At 34.8% G+C, this 15,289-nt stretch overlaps 2 protein-coding genes across 6 annotated transcripts; both read left to right on the forward strand.

Annotated features, from left to right (window-relative positions):
* Positions 1–2,443: 2,443 nt before the first annotated feature.
* On the forward strand, positions 2,444–4,455 carry LOC108806136 (auxin-responsive protein IAA7). Of its 2 annotated transcripts, XM_056990117.1 has the most exons (5): positions 2,446–2,766; positions 2,945–3,195; positions 3,654–3,789; positions 4,109–4,170; positions 4,253–4,455. In XM_056990117.1, the coding sequence occupies exons 1-5, from the start codon at positions 2,531–2,533 to the stop codon at positions 4,291–4,293; spliced, it is 726 nt and encodes a 241-aa protein (XP_056846097.1). In that variant the 5' UTR covers positions 2,446–2,530; the 3' UTR covers positions 4,294–4,455. The 2 variants fall into 2 exon arrangements, with proteins under 2 accessions (XP_018433670.1, XP_056846097.1); XM_018578168.2 differs by having other exon boundaries at positions 2,444–2,766; positions 4,109–4,455.
* A 3,124-nt stretch (positions 4,456–7,579) lies between these two features.
* On the forward strand, positions 7,580–10,300 carry LOC108808954 (probable E3 ubiquitin protein ligase DRIPH). 4 transcript variants are annotated; one of them, XM_018581064.2, is made up of 7 exons: positions 7,580–7,752; positions 8,541–8,640; positions 8,802–8,949; positions 9,034–9,452; positions 9,529–9,579; positions 9,666–9,754; positions 9,831–10,300. In XM_018581064.2, the coding sequence occupies exons 1-7, from the start codon at positions 7,647–7,649 to the stop codon at positions 9,881–9,883; spliced, it is 966 nt and encodes a 321-aa protein (XP_018436566.1). In that variant the 5' UTR covers positions 7,580–7,646; the 3' UTR covers positions 9,884–10,300. The 4 variants fall into 4 exon arrangements, with proteins under 4 accessions (XP_018436566.1, XP_018436567.1, XP_018436565.1 ...); XM_018581065.2 differs by having other exon boundaries at positions 9,666–9,738; positions 9,817–9,997; XM_018581063.2 differs by having other exon boundaries at positions 7,582–7,752; positions 9,666–9,738.
* Positions 10,301–15,289: the final 4,989 nt, after the last annotated feature.

Below are 15,289 nucleotides of genomic sequence, written 5' to 3' on the forward strand. Positions count from 1 at the left end.
AAATTTTAAATACATATTATCTCTTATCAATCAAGTAATTGATATCAATTGAATCATATAGAACTTCATCAAAATCAATGAAATGAAAACATAGTCTAACATATAAGATATATTTTTAACACATTGGTAACAGGCCATTAATAGTTTAGTGTTAATTTATTTTCATATAAGAGCTGTTAAATTAAAAAGTGAGACAGGGGACATAACTCGGTACGGCGTGGAACACAACCGAATTGGCTCAACTCGCCTCGGCCAGCATACGTTTCACGTGTACTCGGACGATTACGCAGCCAGGCGGCCGCGTTTTCGAACAAGGGTAAGAAACCATTTAATAATACACTATAACAATAAGATATGCATAATAATAGTTACCGACAAACAAATAAATACAATTATTTATTACACAACTAGGTGTTTAGCCCGCATATGCGGGCATAAATATTTTATGATTACTTATTAATATATATATTACTAAGAAAAAAATGTTGTTCTTATTAATATTTTCATTTGGAAAATATTAAGTATTATATCTTTCTGAAAATTTATTTGTACATTATATTCATTGTTAATAAATAAATCTTCAAAATCACTCAGTATTTTCTTTTTAATTATACAAAATAACCTTTTACTTGATTAATATTTAGTTATATTTTTTCTGTTTTTGAATTTTTAACTTCCTTATTAAAATATACTTTTAGCATAAAAACACAATATATATAATAATTATATTTTTATTTTAAAATATTTTTAAATTTGGGATAATTCTTACTATTAATAATTTTAATCAATTATCTATCAAAAATATATTAATTTCGTTAATAAATCTTCAAAATCACTCGGTATTCTTTTTTTAATTATACAAAATAACCTTTTACTTGATTAATATTTAGTTATATGTTTTCTGTTTTTGAATTTTTAACTTCCTTATTAAAATATACTTTTCGGATAACAACACAATATATATATATATAAGAATTATCTTTTTATTTTAAAAAATATTTTAAAATTTGGGATAATTCTTACTATTAATAATTTTAGTCAATTATCTATCAAAAATATTCTAATTCATTTTTAATTTTTAAATTATTTCTATATTTTATTCATTAAGGGTAGTATCGATATTAACCACTCTAACTTTTAACGTGGGAGCTCCGTCGCGAAAATCACTTCGCAAATAATAGTATAGATGTATGTAATTTCATATAAAAGCTATATTCAGATTTGTAAACGAAAAAAATTCGCGCGAATACGTGGGTGAAACTATACTTAGTATTATGAAATGTTCATTCTGAGGTTAAGGAGACTATGGACCACAAATTCCATTTTTTGGTAAATTAAAACATCTATATGATAAAAAACTCCAGTGGTGTTAATTACGACTGGGCATGATAGGATATTTGGGTTTTCGAAGGTATTTGTGATTTACTTCGTATGTCACAGATGTTTAATTTTTCGATTTCTCTTGCTTCGGAGAAATACGAATATCCAAAGTATAAATAGATATTTGAGGATATTTACGAATACTTACGTATATCTCATCTGTTTTGATTAATACAGATAATCTTAAAAATTTGATACAAATTTATTTTGTAAAACATTTTTTGCATGATATACAAGATAAAATTAAAAGAAGTAATGAATCTACATATTTTGTAAATTCTTTAAACTTAGTAAACAGTTATAATAACAAAAAAATTTAAGAAAAAATTATAATTGTCATAAATATTTTCTCTTCCTTTTATGTAATACTTTAATATAAGTAATAATGTGAATATAATTTGTCAAATCATATGTTAGAATAATAACTATATAATTTTATACAATTTAAAACTTTAAATATAATCAAGATATACATGTATTTATATATTTCCAGATCAGTTATCCGCTTTCCAAATTTTAATATTTGTGATTTACTTCGATTTTAACGGACATTGATTTTAAGTATTTTATTTGTTTCGAAAGTTTACGGATATCCGAAATTTTCAAATAAAATCGAAATGAATAACGAATCGAATCAAATTTAACGGATAGAATGCTCAGCCCTAGCTAGTTTTAGTCTGCTGGTTATTGTTTAAACCTATTGCAAGTTTTAGTTCCACCACTTTTTCTTTTATAACTAAAAAATTACTCTTGTCTACATCAACCAAAATTTGTTTACCTGAGAAGATTATTTGCCATTATTAAACAAAGAATCCCAGCTGTTGTAGTAAAGGTAATCTATTGGCCATGGTAGATCTCTTATAGAGAATTTTTTAGCGAATATAAGAGATGATTAACGTAGGTCTCTTATGGAGGGTTTCTTAGCGAAGATAAGAGATGTCTCTCCCTAAAAGACCTACATTAATCATGCCCTAACATCTAATCAGTCTCACGTGTCAAAACCCCACACATGAAGAAAAAGGAGTAAAAGACATGCCCATGCAATTTATCATACACCCCACTACCATCCTCTCTCCTATAATTATCAATTCCCCTTCGTCTCCCTTCTTCTTCCCCTCTTACCAAATCAACATCTCTAATCTATTACTACATGATCGGACAGCTTATGAACCTCAAGGAGACAGAGCTCTGTCTCGGCCTCCCCGGGGCCGCTGAAACCCTCGATACTCCAGCCAGATCGGCGGTGGGGAACAAGAGAGGCTTTTCCGAGACCGTTGATCTCATGCTCAATCTTCAGTCCAACAAAGAAGGAGCCATCGATCTTAACAACGCTACAGCTTCTAAACAGAAAACTCTTCTCAAAAACACTGTTAAGCCTCCTGCTAAGTAAGCTATATATATATATATATATATAAAGTTCTTGGATTACGTATCCACAAGCTTAACCACTAGTTATCAATTTTCTAACCGATTCAGTAAACATACAAAAACAAATCTTGAAATTAGTAACACACACACACACACACTAGTTAACAATTAACATTATTAATGCTGTTGTATGTAGATCCCAAGTGGTGGGATGGCCACCAGTGAGGAACTCCAGGAAAAACATAATGACTAATCAGAAAACAAGCGGTGCGGAGGATGCCAGCAGCGAGAAGGCCGGAAATGGTGGTGGAGGAGCCACCGGAGCTGCATTGGTGAAGGTATCCATGGACGGAGCACCCTACCTAAGGAAAGTTGACCTCAAGATATACAAAAGCTATCAGGATCTCTCTGATGCTTTGGCCAAAATGTTCAGTTCCTTCACTATGGGTACGTGTTAGAAATTTCATACGGGCAAATACGAAAAATATAAAGTAGTATATAAAGATTATTAAAAACTAACGAATCTTTATTACTCTCTCCGTTTCGAATTAATTGTCATTCTGGAGCAAAATTTTCGTTTCAAAATAAGTGTCATTTTAGAGTTTCAATGCAAAATTTATTAACAAGATTCTCCAATTCATTTTTCTATTAGCTGAAATATGGTTATATGTATAGGTAATTGTGTTTTTAAAATCATATTTTTATTAATATGTGTGTATAAATCTAGAACGACAAATAAAACAAAACGGATGGAGTATTACGTAAAGCATAGCGTATGAATTAATGTGTACGCGATGAATGGTAATAATGCATCTACATTGAATTAAGTGTCCGAGTTAAGTATGTGGTATATATACATATAAGCGCATAATTTATATGGTTTGAATGTCTTGAATAATTTCAAGGAAACTATGGAGCACAAGGAATGATCGATTTCATGAACGAGACCAAGCTCATGGATCTTCTGAACAGTTCTGATTATGTTCCAAGCTACGAGGACAAAGATGGCGACTGGATGCTAGTCGGCGATGTCCCATGGGAGTGAGTCAAATTCAATCCCTAACGTTTCATAACTTTTAACTAATAACTCTTTCATTAACCACCTTTCGAAAATTGGTAGAGAATAATCCAACAATATTCAAACTCCATGTGTTATAAATATGTACAACCATGCAATGGTTGGCAAGAGACAAGAGGATCTTTCAAATTATGATATTGTGTCGATAAGTTTTATCCCATTCGGAGCTGGCACACTCAACTTCTTCTCACCACATTATTGCCTAACACCTTAGAATACCCTTTAAATGTTAACCATTTCTATGCCATTGTTCTAACCAGAAACTTGAATATCTATTTTCAGAATGTTTGTCGAGTCATGCAGACGTTTGCGCATTATGAAGGGATCTGAAGCAATTGGACTTGGTACATCTAACTCTCCTTTTGTAATTTTTAGATTTCTATTTTTCAAATAAAATTTAATTCAAGTTTCTTGGTTTTGTTATAGCTCCGAGAGCAATGGAGAAGTATTCCAAGAACAGATCATAAATTTTTATATTAAGAAAAAAAGAATCTTCAGTGTTCAATCATATGACGAGCTCTTGATTTATATGTACTTTCATGATTTCATGTGGCTATCTCCTATATATGTGTGTCTGTAATTTAAATACTTGATGTGTATATAAAGCAATAGTATTATCTTACCAGTAAGATGTGGACAACTTTGTAATGTGACCAAAAGAGAGGAAACTTAAAAGCTCTGTGTTTGGTCATATTTATTGCCCCAGCATGTGTCTGTCGATTTGATGATCAATCACTGATTGATATAAGCATACATATAAATGTATGTATGTGTATTTACATGTGTTTTGATCTCTACTCTGCTTCTTGTCGTTTCTTGTGTGTTACGATAATTTTTTTTCCAAAATGAATAATTTCTTTTTGACTAAACAAATCTTATTAAACAAATCTTAGAGTTTTTTTATGAAGGAAAATCTTAGACTTTTTAATTTTACTACCTTGTTAAAAACACAACTAGAATATTTTTCCTTCTCCCTATTTATGTATGCACTTAAAACTCGAAATAATCGATATTGTATATAGCAATTATTATTATTAATTTTTGATTGAAGTATATAGCAATTATCCATGTTCAAAATTGCGTTAGGCGTAACACTCGCGGATGAACTGGCTGGATTGATCGATCGGATATTACGCGGGGATTGATTATTTTGTTGATGCAATTGTTTTATTTTTTGATCGATACTATAATTAATACGATGTATTACTTTGATAATCTCATCTAAGCTATGTAAGTCGTCGATGCTTCCAAATAGTTAGTTTGACCTTTTTGCGCTCTAATTTTGTGGGAGGAATTTATAAAATTCAGGGCCCATAAGAGGGGTAGGGAACAAGAGCATGTGCATGTTCATGGGTCTTTTAATTCATATAGCAATTATGAATTCTAATTTGTACCATACTTTCCCGATCACGAGAAGAAAAAATTGATCCTATTTTATAATTTGTCTCAATGTTTGTGTCAGATTCTAATTTATTATATACTCACTAATAAATAAATTAATATCCATATATATAGATTGTACTAACCAAATTGTCTTGGCGAAATGGTAAAAGTTTCGCATATGTATATCGTTCTGGGTGCGAGTCCCCTTGGCCACCTAAAAGTACCTTAAATGGTAAGAATATTAGGAGTGCCATGGATCTCGTGGAATTAGTTTTTGAATCTAGAAAACCTTTGAAAAACTTACGGTTAAAAAAATAAAAAATATATAAATAGTATTCGATTAGTTTTATGAAAGAAAAAATAATATAAATGGTGCGTTTGACCTTAGTTTAGCTATGTTATTTTAGATTCGCGCTTTCAAAACACTAAATTTGTTTTGTTGAAAAATTGTTAATCCGTTTGTTTATTCAATAATGTTTTTATGCATGTGCATTCAATTTTCGGTTTGATTGTAACAGATTTTCTTTTTGGTTTTTGATTTCGGTTTGGTTGTAATTTTTTGTTTTTTTGATATAAGAGATATATTGACAGTTCAAATGTTTATGAATTTAGGTTTGGTTTATGATTAAGTAATTTTGTTCTCGGTTTAATCAGGATAGAAATGTATTATTATCTATATGGAAGTTGATTTTAAAAATGAAAGATACTACATTGAATTAGATTGAATTAAAGAGACTGCCTTTTCTAAAGTTTAAATATGATTAGATTGAATTCTATGAACCGTGATTGTAGATAAATTATATAATCTTCCTTTATATATTTTGATACTCCATCATATATCAAATATTATGTTGTTAATATTATGAGTACTCACCAAAATCTAGGAGTATATAACAGTTTTTAAAATTGAAAACGGAAATTACGGAATGAGTTAAAGAATATCTTTCAAATAGATTTGGTATCCAAGTTATATATAAATTACTGGTTGTATTAACAATAAATAGTTTTTTAAAACTACTTTTAAGAACTTTATTTATATTTACTGTAATACTTTTGGTTCAAATTCAGTTTTCATATTTTGGCTTGATTAAATAATTATTTACTATCTATAAGTATACATTAAATTTTCATAAATGAATATTTTAAATAACATATAGGTAGGTGGAATGAACTGAAAAATAAGCATTTGAACATTTATTTATATTTCTGTGAAGTAGATGTTTGAGTTTTAACCCCAAACCTTTCCGGGTTAGGTTTCCCACTTGGACCTCGATCTTTGAGATCACCAATGTACTACTTCAGATTCTCGTCCCACAGATGGTAATTCCCTTCGTTGAAAGATTATATTTTCCCAGCCTTGGGGATCTCAATGTTCTCTAGAGTGAGGACGTACTCGCTGTACATTTAGGTCCAAGTGGAAGCCGAAGACACGTACACGAAACAAATGGAGCTTCTTCCAGAGATTCCTCAGGAAGATGTGTCTCACATAACACTCTAAAACCTCCATTGTCGATTGACCTAATTGGAGCTCGATCAAAACGAAGAACCCTAGATACCAGAAGTCGTCATCCTTGAAGAAGTCAAAGCCTACTACACGGCAAGCCAGGGGCGGAAGCAGAATCATATTTAGATGGGGGCACATATTTTATTTCATTATGTCTGATTGTAGAATTAGAGAGCATTTCTTGTATTGATAGTAATTAGTAATTACTAAAGGAAAAGAAAAAAGATGGGGGCACACGACCCCGTTGCTCCTCACCTGTGTCAGCCACTGGGGCAAGCTTTTGTTTTGGTTTCAGCTCATAAAAAAAGTTATTCAAAGCCCATAACAAAAGAAACTCGGGTAAATCCATAACATTTAATAAAACGATGACTTTTGATAATGAGACAGGAGTTGTCTTCAGGATGAGCGACTTAATGAAATGACAGCGTATGAAATAAGTAAACACTTCTTTATATATACAAGATATATTTGAACTATATACAATGTAATTTTTATTTTCTACACAAAAGACAACATGCTTAATAATCAACATATTGTGTTGTACATTTTGTTTCACATCTCAGTTTCCATACATTATACTGAATTACCCCGATTATAGAAATTAAATATATTTCCCTTTTAAACCACAAGATACATTTTGAACTCTAATTGAGTGAAATCTCGAATCCCATTTATGGGAAAAATATTTAATGGTAATCTAACATCTAAACAAAAATTTAAATATTATTTATTAATCGAATTTATGGGCCGAAACCCAATTATCTTCCAATGAAATTGTTCGGCCCATAGAAGATTCATTAGTCGGGGACGGTCGGCCATTACAGAAATGATATCAATTATTATTGCAAATCCCTAACTTTAATAAGATTTGAGACATAGTATTATCTTTATCTAATCAATGAGCCGCACAACTTTTCTCTGAGACTTGTGGAAATGGAGGAGATTGTTTTGAAGCAAAATGTGGTTCCATTACTCAATTGCCCTATCTGCAAAAAATTATTTGATCATCCCACCAACATCACCGAGTGTAACCACATATGTGAGTCTTTGGTTATTATGTCGTAGCTGTCTCTATGTTTCACTCCGATTTTTGCCAATCTTCTTTGGCTATCGTGTGATATGAATCGACTCATGTTTGGTTTGTTAAATTGTTGTTATTACATTTTCTTTGTAGCTATGTTAGGCAAAATCTACGATGGTATCCGTGTTGGTGTCTCATAAAGTATCTAATCATTAAACTAAAAGAATTAAAGAAAAAAAAAGAGAGAATGAAACTCAATTCTATCTCGAATCAAAAACTTCTGAATATCTTCGAAAACCCCTCCGCCATTTATACAATAATGTAATCATATTAAAATATTAATATTTAATTTTGAAATACTTTTTGGATATCTCACCCGATAAAATTCTCTTACGGTTACTTTGTTGGCATCTCTTGTTTCTGTTGAAATCATATTATATCATTCACATATATTTAATTAAACTATACAATTTCCTCTCTTTCGACAATATTTTCTTCACCTTGTAATGTTTGTGTCAAAGTTATATCTCATAGCAACAAGTATATTCGTAAATAATAGCATAACTTGTTATTATGCAGACGAGAAATTTTTGTAAAGATGGTTCAGTTTCATTTTATAGTGAGATTTTAAAGTAATTGCCCTCAAATATTTGGTTCCATTTGTTGTGTTTTGCTTGAAAAAGAGTATTTGAAAAGTTATCTTCGTTTTAGTAAGAAAGCATTCAAAACTCTAGATAAGGACACTAAATCTGTTCTTCTGGTTGTTATGTTGTGCCTCTCTGGTTCCGGGAATATTTTTGGAACAGTTTGCAGGAAATGCATAGAGGACAAGTTCACAGTAGAGAATCTGAAAGCTTGTCCAGTCTGCAATGTTGATCTTGGTGTTGCTCCTCTTAATAAACTCAAGTAGTCACCTTTTATATATATACTCAAAATCAAATACAATATGTCATCAAGTCTTGAGTTTCATAATATGTCTTTTCTTTCTCTTAACTTTTTAATAAATATGTCTATGCACTTTACCAAAAACTGGTACATCAAATATGTAACTGGTTATGAAAGTGCAGGCTGGATAACACTTGGGATTACTTGAAGCAAAAATTCTTCAAACCGAAGAAGAAATCTCTAGCTTCACTCGGAGCCACTTCGTCTGGAGGATCAATTCTACCTGATGCATTGGAACAAAAGAAGCTTGGCAAGCAAAACAATGTGTCGGTTAGTAAACACGTAATACTATATCATTTTTTGAGTGTTTAAAATATTTTTGTTACCGAGTGAGATGAAATTGATGCATCACAGGCTGGAGCATCGACATCTAAAGGATGCATACAAAAGGAAAACCACTCTGGGAAAGATAAGGAAGAGATTTCAGTATTATCTGATGATCTTGATAAGTCCTTGAGTACTACTGATAAGAGCAACCATACTGCACTGGTTGCTGAGACGGAAATAACTCAAAATGGCAAAGAGAAACAAAAAACTGTCCTTACAGAGAGAATCTCTGGTAAGAAACCGAAGAACAAAGGTAAAGAAAAGCAAGAAAGCTTCTCTACCCCGAGGAAGGTCTCAGGTCAGAAAGGGAAAGGAAAAGCTTATTCTTTTCCTCCGGTTTGGAAACCCCGTATGCATGTGGATATGAGTTCAGGTGGTACATCATCACAAACTGAAGCAAGTAACAACAAAGTTTGGTTTTCACTAATCGCTGTCCTCCCGAATCAGTAAAAGACATTCTGCTATCTTCTTTTCATTGTCTTTTAAGCTTAGATTCTGAAGCTCTTGATTGTTCGTTGTCAGGAACATTAATAGGCCTCTACTGCCACAAATCTCTAGTCAATACATACGAACGTAAGTGATCACTGGATCTTTACTTCGAAAACATAACTTCATTGAGAATGTGTAATAGTGATGCTTTCATTTGTGCATCTCCACAGTGATGGAAACTTACCTGTCTCATATGTCAAGAAGTATGTAGCGAAAAAGCTCGGTCTGCAAAGCGAGAACGAAGTAATGACTCTTCAATGTCTCTCTCTCTCTCTCTCTGTCTATCTGGCTCTTTAATACTCAGATCTTGATCTCCTTTAGGTTGGATCTTTCAGGTGGAGATATGGCTAAGGGAAGAGGCAGTGTGTTCTACACAGAAGCTGCATGAGTTGGTGGATTGGTGGGTTCAGACTACTCCAGTTGCTGAGAGGATAAGCGGCATGGTTGGGAGATCCGCTGCTGGATTTGTCATGGATCTCCACTACAGTGGTTCTTACGGCTTTGAATAATTCGGCTGGCCATCTATCATCATCAAACCATTAACCTTATTTGAAAAAACCTTTCTTGCGTAAGAAGAAACCATGAAGAAAAGACTGCACTAGGGTTTACAGCTTTGTTTATTTTAGTTCTCTATATCCCTATACCTTTCAAAGATAGCGAGTTCAACGACTTGGGCCTCGCAGGAACACTTAATGGGCCGTTTTGGTCATCGTTTAAACCTTGTTTACTTTCTGTTAACTATGTCGATGTTGTAGAAATTCATTATCAAAAAAATTTATATCAAAATATCAACTTCTTTTCCTTCTTTCTATGGTACTCTTTATTTCTGAAATTATTCTGATTTTTTTTCCTTCTACTTCCCAACCTTTTTCTTTGGATTTTCTTACATTAGATAGAAAATGTCATTTAAGACAAAAATGAATTAAAAGACTACCAAAAGTAATGAAACAATAATAATTTAAGGGATCTGTCTAAATCGATATAGATTATGCCAAACAATACAATTTTTCATTTGTCAAAAAGGATATACTTTAAAATTTTCATTTGTCAAAAAAGGGTATACTTTAAAATTTTAAAATTTTGATTTCTAGATTTATAGTAGTATAGATAACAATTTGTTTTTGGCCAGCCTTGATTTACATATCTAATAGACAAAAGACATCAAATTCTCTTCAGATCACGTCATAAAACACTCGGATTTCTTTACAACTCTAAAGTGTTGAAGATAGGTTTCTGAAATGGGCACATCAGCCTATAGGTGAAACACAGATTCAAGGCATTACAACACTGGCCAAAATACTCGTGAAAGCTAAAACTTTGAGGCCGAGAGTGGTAAAGACGCGAGGCAAAAAAAAAGAGTACGGTTTAGCCCTCGACACAAGGTTTGTTGACTTATCATTTGTTTTCCTACTATGAACTTGTGTCTTTAGCTAATTCTTTGTTATGTTTGGCCTCGACAGAACCTTATAAAACACATTACGGAAAAACATGCAAAAGCAGAACAGCTGAGAGCTGGTATTGTAATTGGATATATTGACATTTACATTATTTCTTTATCATTCAGTGATCAAACAAATGCTATTTTCTTCATGGAAGATTAACTCGAGACCCTGCTGTTGGATAAGCTTGAGAGACAAGTTTCCTTTTCCTTATTAGTATGTGTTTATCTTTAGGGTTAAGGAAATATGATAATACTTGTGTGTTTAGGATTTGTTGTAATCCTATATCTGAATGAGAAGAATGCATATGTGTGGTGGTTAATATGCGATTTGATAGTGTGATTGAACATTGTGATTGAATAAGAAGAACTTCTTATTGTTGAAACTACATCTTGTCGTGAAACTAGATTTGGTATCATAGCTTTACAGAAACAATTTCTTTCGACACTTCCCGACTACTAACAATGGGTGATGTCAAGAACGAGATTGTGGTGCACAAAGAACCTGAGATAACTTCCGTAAAATTTCCGATGCTAACCGCGTCCAACTACACCGTCTGGGCCATGAGGATGACGATTGCTCTAAAGGTCTGCGAAGTTTGGAAAACCATAGAGCCCGATATCGACGATGCAAAGAAAAATAATAAAGCCATCGCTTACCTATTCCAATCCATACCTGAGCATTGATATTACAAGTTGGCAACATAAAGACATCAAAAGGAGTATGGGATGCGATTCAGGCAAGACATGTCGGAGCAGAACGGGTGAAAGAAGCTAGGTTACAAACCTTGATGGCAGATTTTGATAGACTCAGGATGAAAGACGATGATACAATCGATATATTCTCGAGCAAACTGTCCGAGATTGCGTCCAAATCTGTCTCATTAGGAGAAACGATTGAAGAACCTAAACTTGTTAAGAAGTTTCTCAAGAGCTTGCCAAGAAAGAAGTATATCCACATGGTGGCTTCACTTGAACAAGTTCTGAATCTTAATACTACAAGTTTTGAAGATATAGTAGGCAGATTAAAGGCATATGAAGAACGAATATCTGAGGAAGATGAAACATATGATGAGCCCGGAAAGCTAATGTATGCAAATACAAGCTCGAATCAAGAAGGTTATAGCAACAATAACGCTGGACGAGGACGTGGAGGAAGATCTAACTGGAGAGGAAGAGGTCGCGGACGTGTTGGGTCTTTCCAACAACAACGAGAGGCTTATCGACAAGGACGAGGCAGAGGAGCTGCATCATACATCACGTACTTCAATTGTGATAAGCTTGGTCACTACGCCACGGATTGTCCCGATAAGATGTTAAAACTTCAGGAGACAGATGAAAAAAGTGAGAAGAAAGACGAAGAAACACATGAAGCTGATGCTTTGATGATGAATGAGGTTGTTTATCTGAATGAGAAGAATGTGAACCCGAAAGCGTTTGATACTGAATCAGATGCAAGAGATGTGTGGTATTTGGATAATGGTGCTAGCAACCATATGAGTGGAAACCGTATGTGCTTTAACAAGCTTGATGTTTCTATTACCGAAAAAGTGCGCTTTGGAGACGACTCTCGAGTCGATATAATGGGAAAAGGTACCGTTAGGTTCCTTATCGATGGAGGAAAGAAAGAATTGAAGGATGTGTATTACATTCCGCCGCTGCGAAGTAACATAATCTCTTTGGGTCAGGCCACGGAGGTAGGATGTGAAGTGAAGATGAAAGACGATACCCTCAAGTTGCTCGACAAGTATGGCCAGTTGATAGTTAAAACACAAAGATCAAAGAACTGCCTATACAAAGTTTCTTTGCAGGTTGATCTTGTCGAGTGCTTACAGGTATCAACGAGCTCAGCCTCTGTAATATGGCATGCCCGACTGGGCCATATCAACAGAGAAACAATGAAGACGATGGTCAAGAAAGAACTAGTCATTGGTGCACCGGAACTTACATCTAGTACGGAACCTTGCGTCTCGTGTCTAAAGGGAAAACATAGTAGAAAAGCATTCCCACAAGCTACTCTTTTTCGCGCAACAGAGCCTTTGGAACTAATCCACGCCGACTTGTGCGGTCCTATCTCACCGTCAACGCCGTCTCACAAGAGGTATATCTATGTCCTCATCGATGACTACTCACATTACATGTGGACTGTATTGATTGAAGAGAAAAGTGAGGCGTTTGAAAAATTTAAAAGCTTTAAAATGCGTGTGGAGCAAGAAACCAAGACTGCGATAAGAACTTTGTGAACCGACAGAGGGGGAGAGTTCGTATCTCGTGAGTTTCAGTTATATTGCGACAAACATGGCATCACTCGTCACTTGACTGCACCTTACACCCCACATCAAAACAGAGTAGTAGAGCGTCGGAATCGAACACTTTTGGAGATGACACGAAGCATCTTAAAACATATGAGCTTACCTAATCACTTATGGGGAAAAGCTACACGACACGCTACTTACCTGATAAACCGAGTTGGAACGAGATCTCTGGATGGAAAAACTCCCTATGAAGCATTAAGGAATCGAAAGCCTAATCTATCACACTTAAGAGTATTCGGGTGCATTTGCTATGCGAGAACAGAGAAGGCTGGAAGAAAGAAACTAGACAACAGATCCAGGGCTCTTGTACATCTAGGGACAGAGCTGGGATCCAAGTCTTATCGTCTCTTTGATCCTATAACAAAACGTATTGTGGTGAGCCGCGACGTCGTGTTTGACGAGTGCAAGGAGTGGGATTGGACGAAGCAGGAAGCTAATATTGACACTAGTGAGTTTGTTGTTAACCAAAGTATCAGGAACTATGGCTCTACAGGAGTTGAGACGAGTGAAGCTAGTAATTTCTAGCCACACGTAACAGAGGAAGATGAAGGAACCAATGAAGATGAGGAAAGTGATGAAGAGAACCCACTGCTGAGAAGATCAACACGAGCCACTACTAAACCTGCATATCTTGACGACTACATTCATCTTGCAGAGGTAGAAAGCGAGCACTTGTTGATGGAGCCGTGGAGTTTTGAAGAAGCCAAAAAACTCCAAGTCTCGATAGATGCGTGTGAGGATGAGATCTTTTCTATTGAGAAGAATAACACATGGGATCTTGTGGAGCTGCCGAAGGGAGTAAAACCAATTGGACTAAAGTGGATATTCAAGATTAAACGCAATGCTGATGGGACTATTAGTAAATACAAAACTCGTCTAGTAGTAAAAGGGTACGTACAACGACATGGTGTAGACTACGACGAAGTATTTGCTCCGGTGGCGCGTATTGAAACGATAAGGTTAATCATTGCATTGTCTGCATCACACGGATGGGAGATACACCACCTTGACGTCAAGACGACTTTTCTTCACGGTGAATTAAAGGAGGAAGTGTTCGTCACTCAGCCGGAGGGATTCGTGATTACTGGTGAAGAACATAAGGTTTACAAACTGAAAAAAGCTCTTTATGGACTACGACAAGCGCCGAGAGCATGGAACATAAAGCTTAATCAAATACTCTGAGACTTGAGCTTCAAGCGTTGTTCTAAAGAACCCTCACTCTACGGAAGGAAAATGATCGAGAGTTACTTATTGTCGTGGTCTATGTAGATGATCTCCTAGTTACTGGATCATCGTTAAAGGCTATATTGGAGTTCAAGCATGAGATGTCGGCAAAGTTCGAGATGAGTGATCTTGGGTTATTAACATACTACTTAGGCATTGAAGTATCACAAGTCACTGGCGGTATCATCTTAAGACAAGAAAGATATGCACAGAGAATTCTTGATGAAGCAAAGATGAGCTCGTGTAATCCGGTTCATGTTCCAATGGAACTTAATGCGAGTTTCTCTAAATCGATTGATGAAGCACGTATTGATGCTAAGGAATATAGACGAGCGATTGGATGCCTGCGATATCTACTACACACACGGCCAGACCTATCATTTAGCGTCGGCGTCCTGGGCAGGTATATGCAAGATCCTAGGAGTTCACATGGAGCCGCCTTGAAACAAGTTATAAGATATCTGCGAGGCACCTGTTCTCTAGGACTGTTCTATGCGCGTGGGAAAGGAACAGAACTGTTAGGATATAGTGACAGTTCTCATAACGTGGATGATGATGATGGTAAGAGTACGACTGGCCATATATTCTATCTCGGCAACAGTCCCATAACGTGGTGTTCAACCAAGCAAGAGATCATCGCTCTGTCTTCTTGTGAAGCCGAATTCATGGCTGCAACAGAGGCAGCTAAACAAGCAATATGGCTACAAGAACTACTAAGCGAAGCTGTTGGAAAAGAAAGCAGCGAGTTGTTATCAAAGTCGATAACAAATCGGCAATTGCTCTGTCGAAAAATTCAGTATTTCATGGCCCCAGTAAG

Source organism: Raphanus sativus, chromosome 6, assembly GCF_000801105.2.
Source record: "Raphanus sativus cultivar WK10039 chromosome 6, ASM80110v3, whole genome shotgun sequence".
NCBI lineage: Eukaryota > Viridiplantae > Streptophyta > Magnoliopsida > Brassicales > Brassicaceae > Raphanus > Raphanus sativus.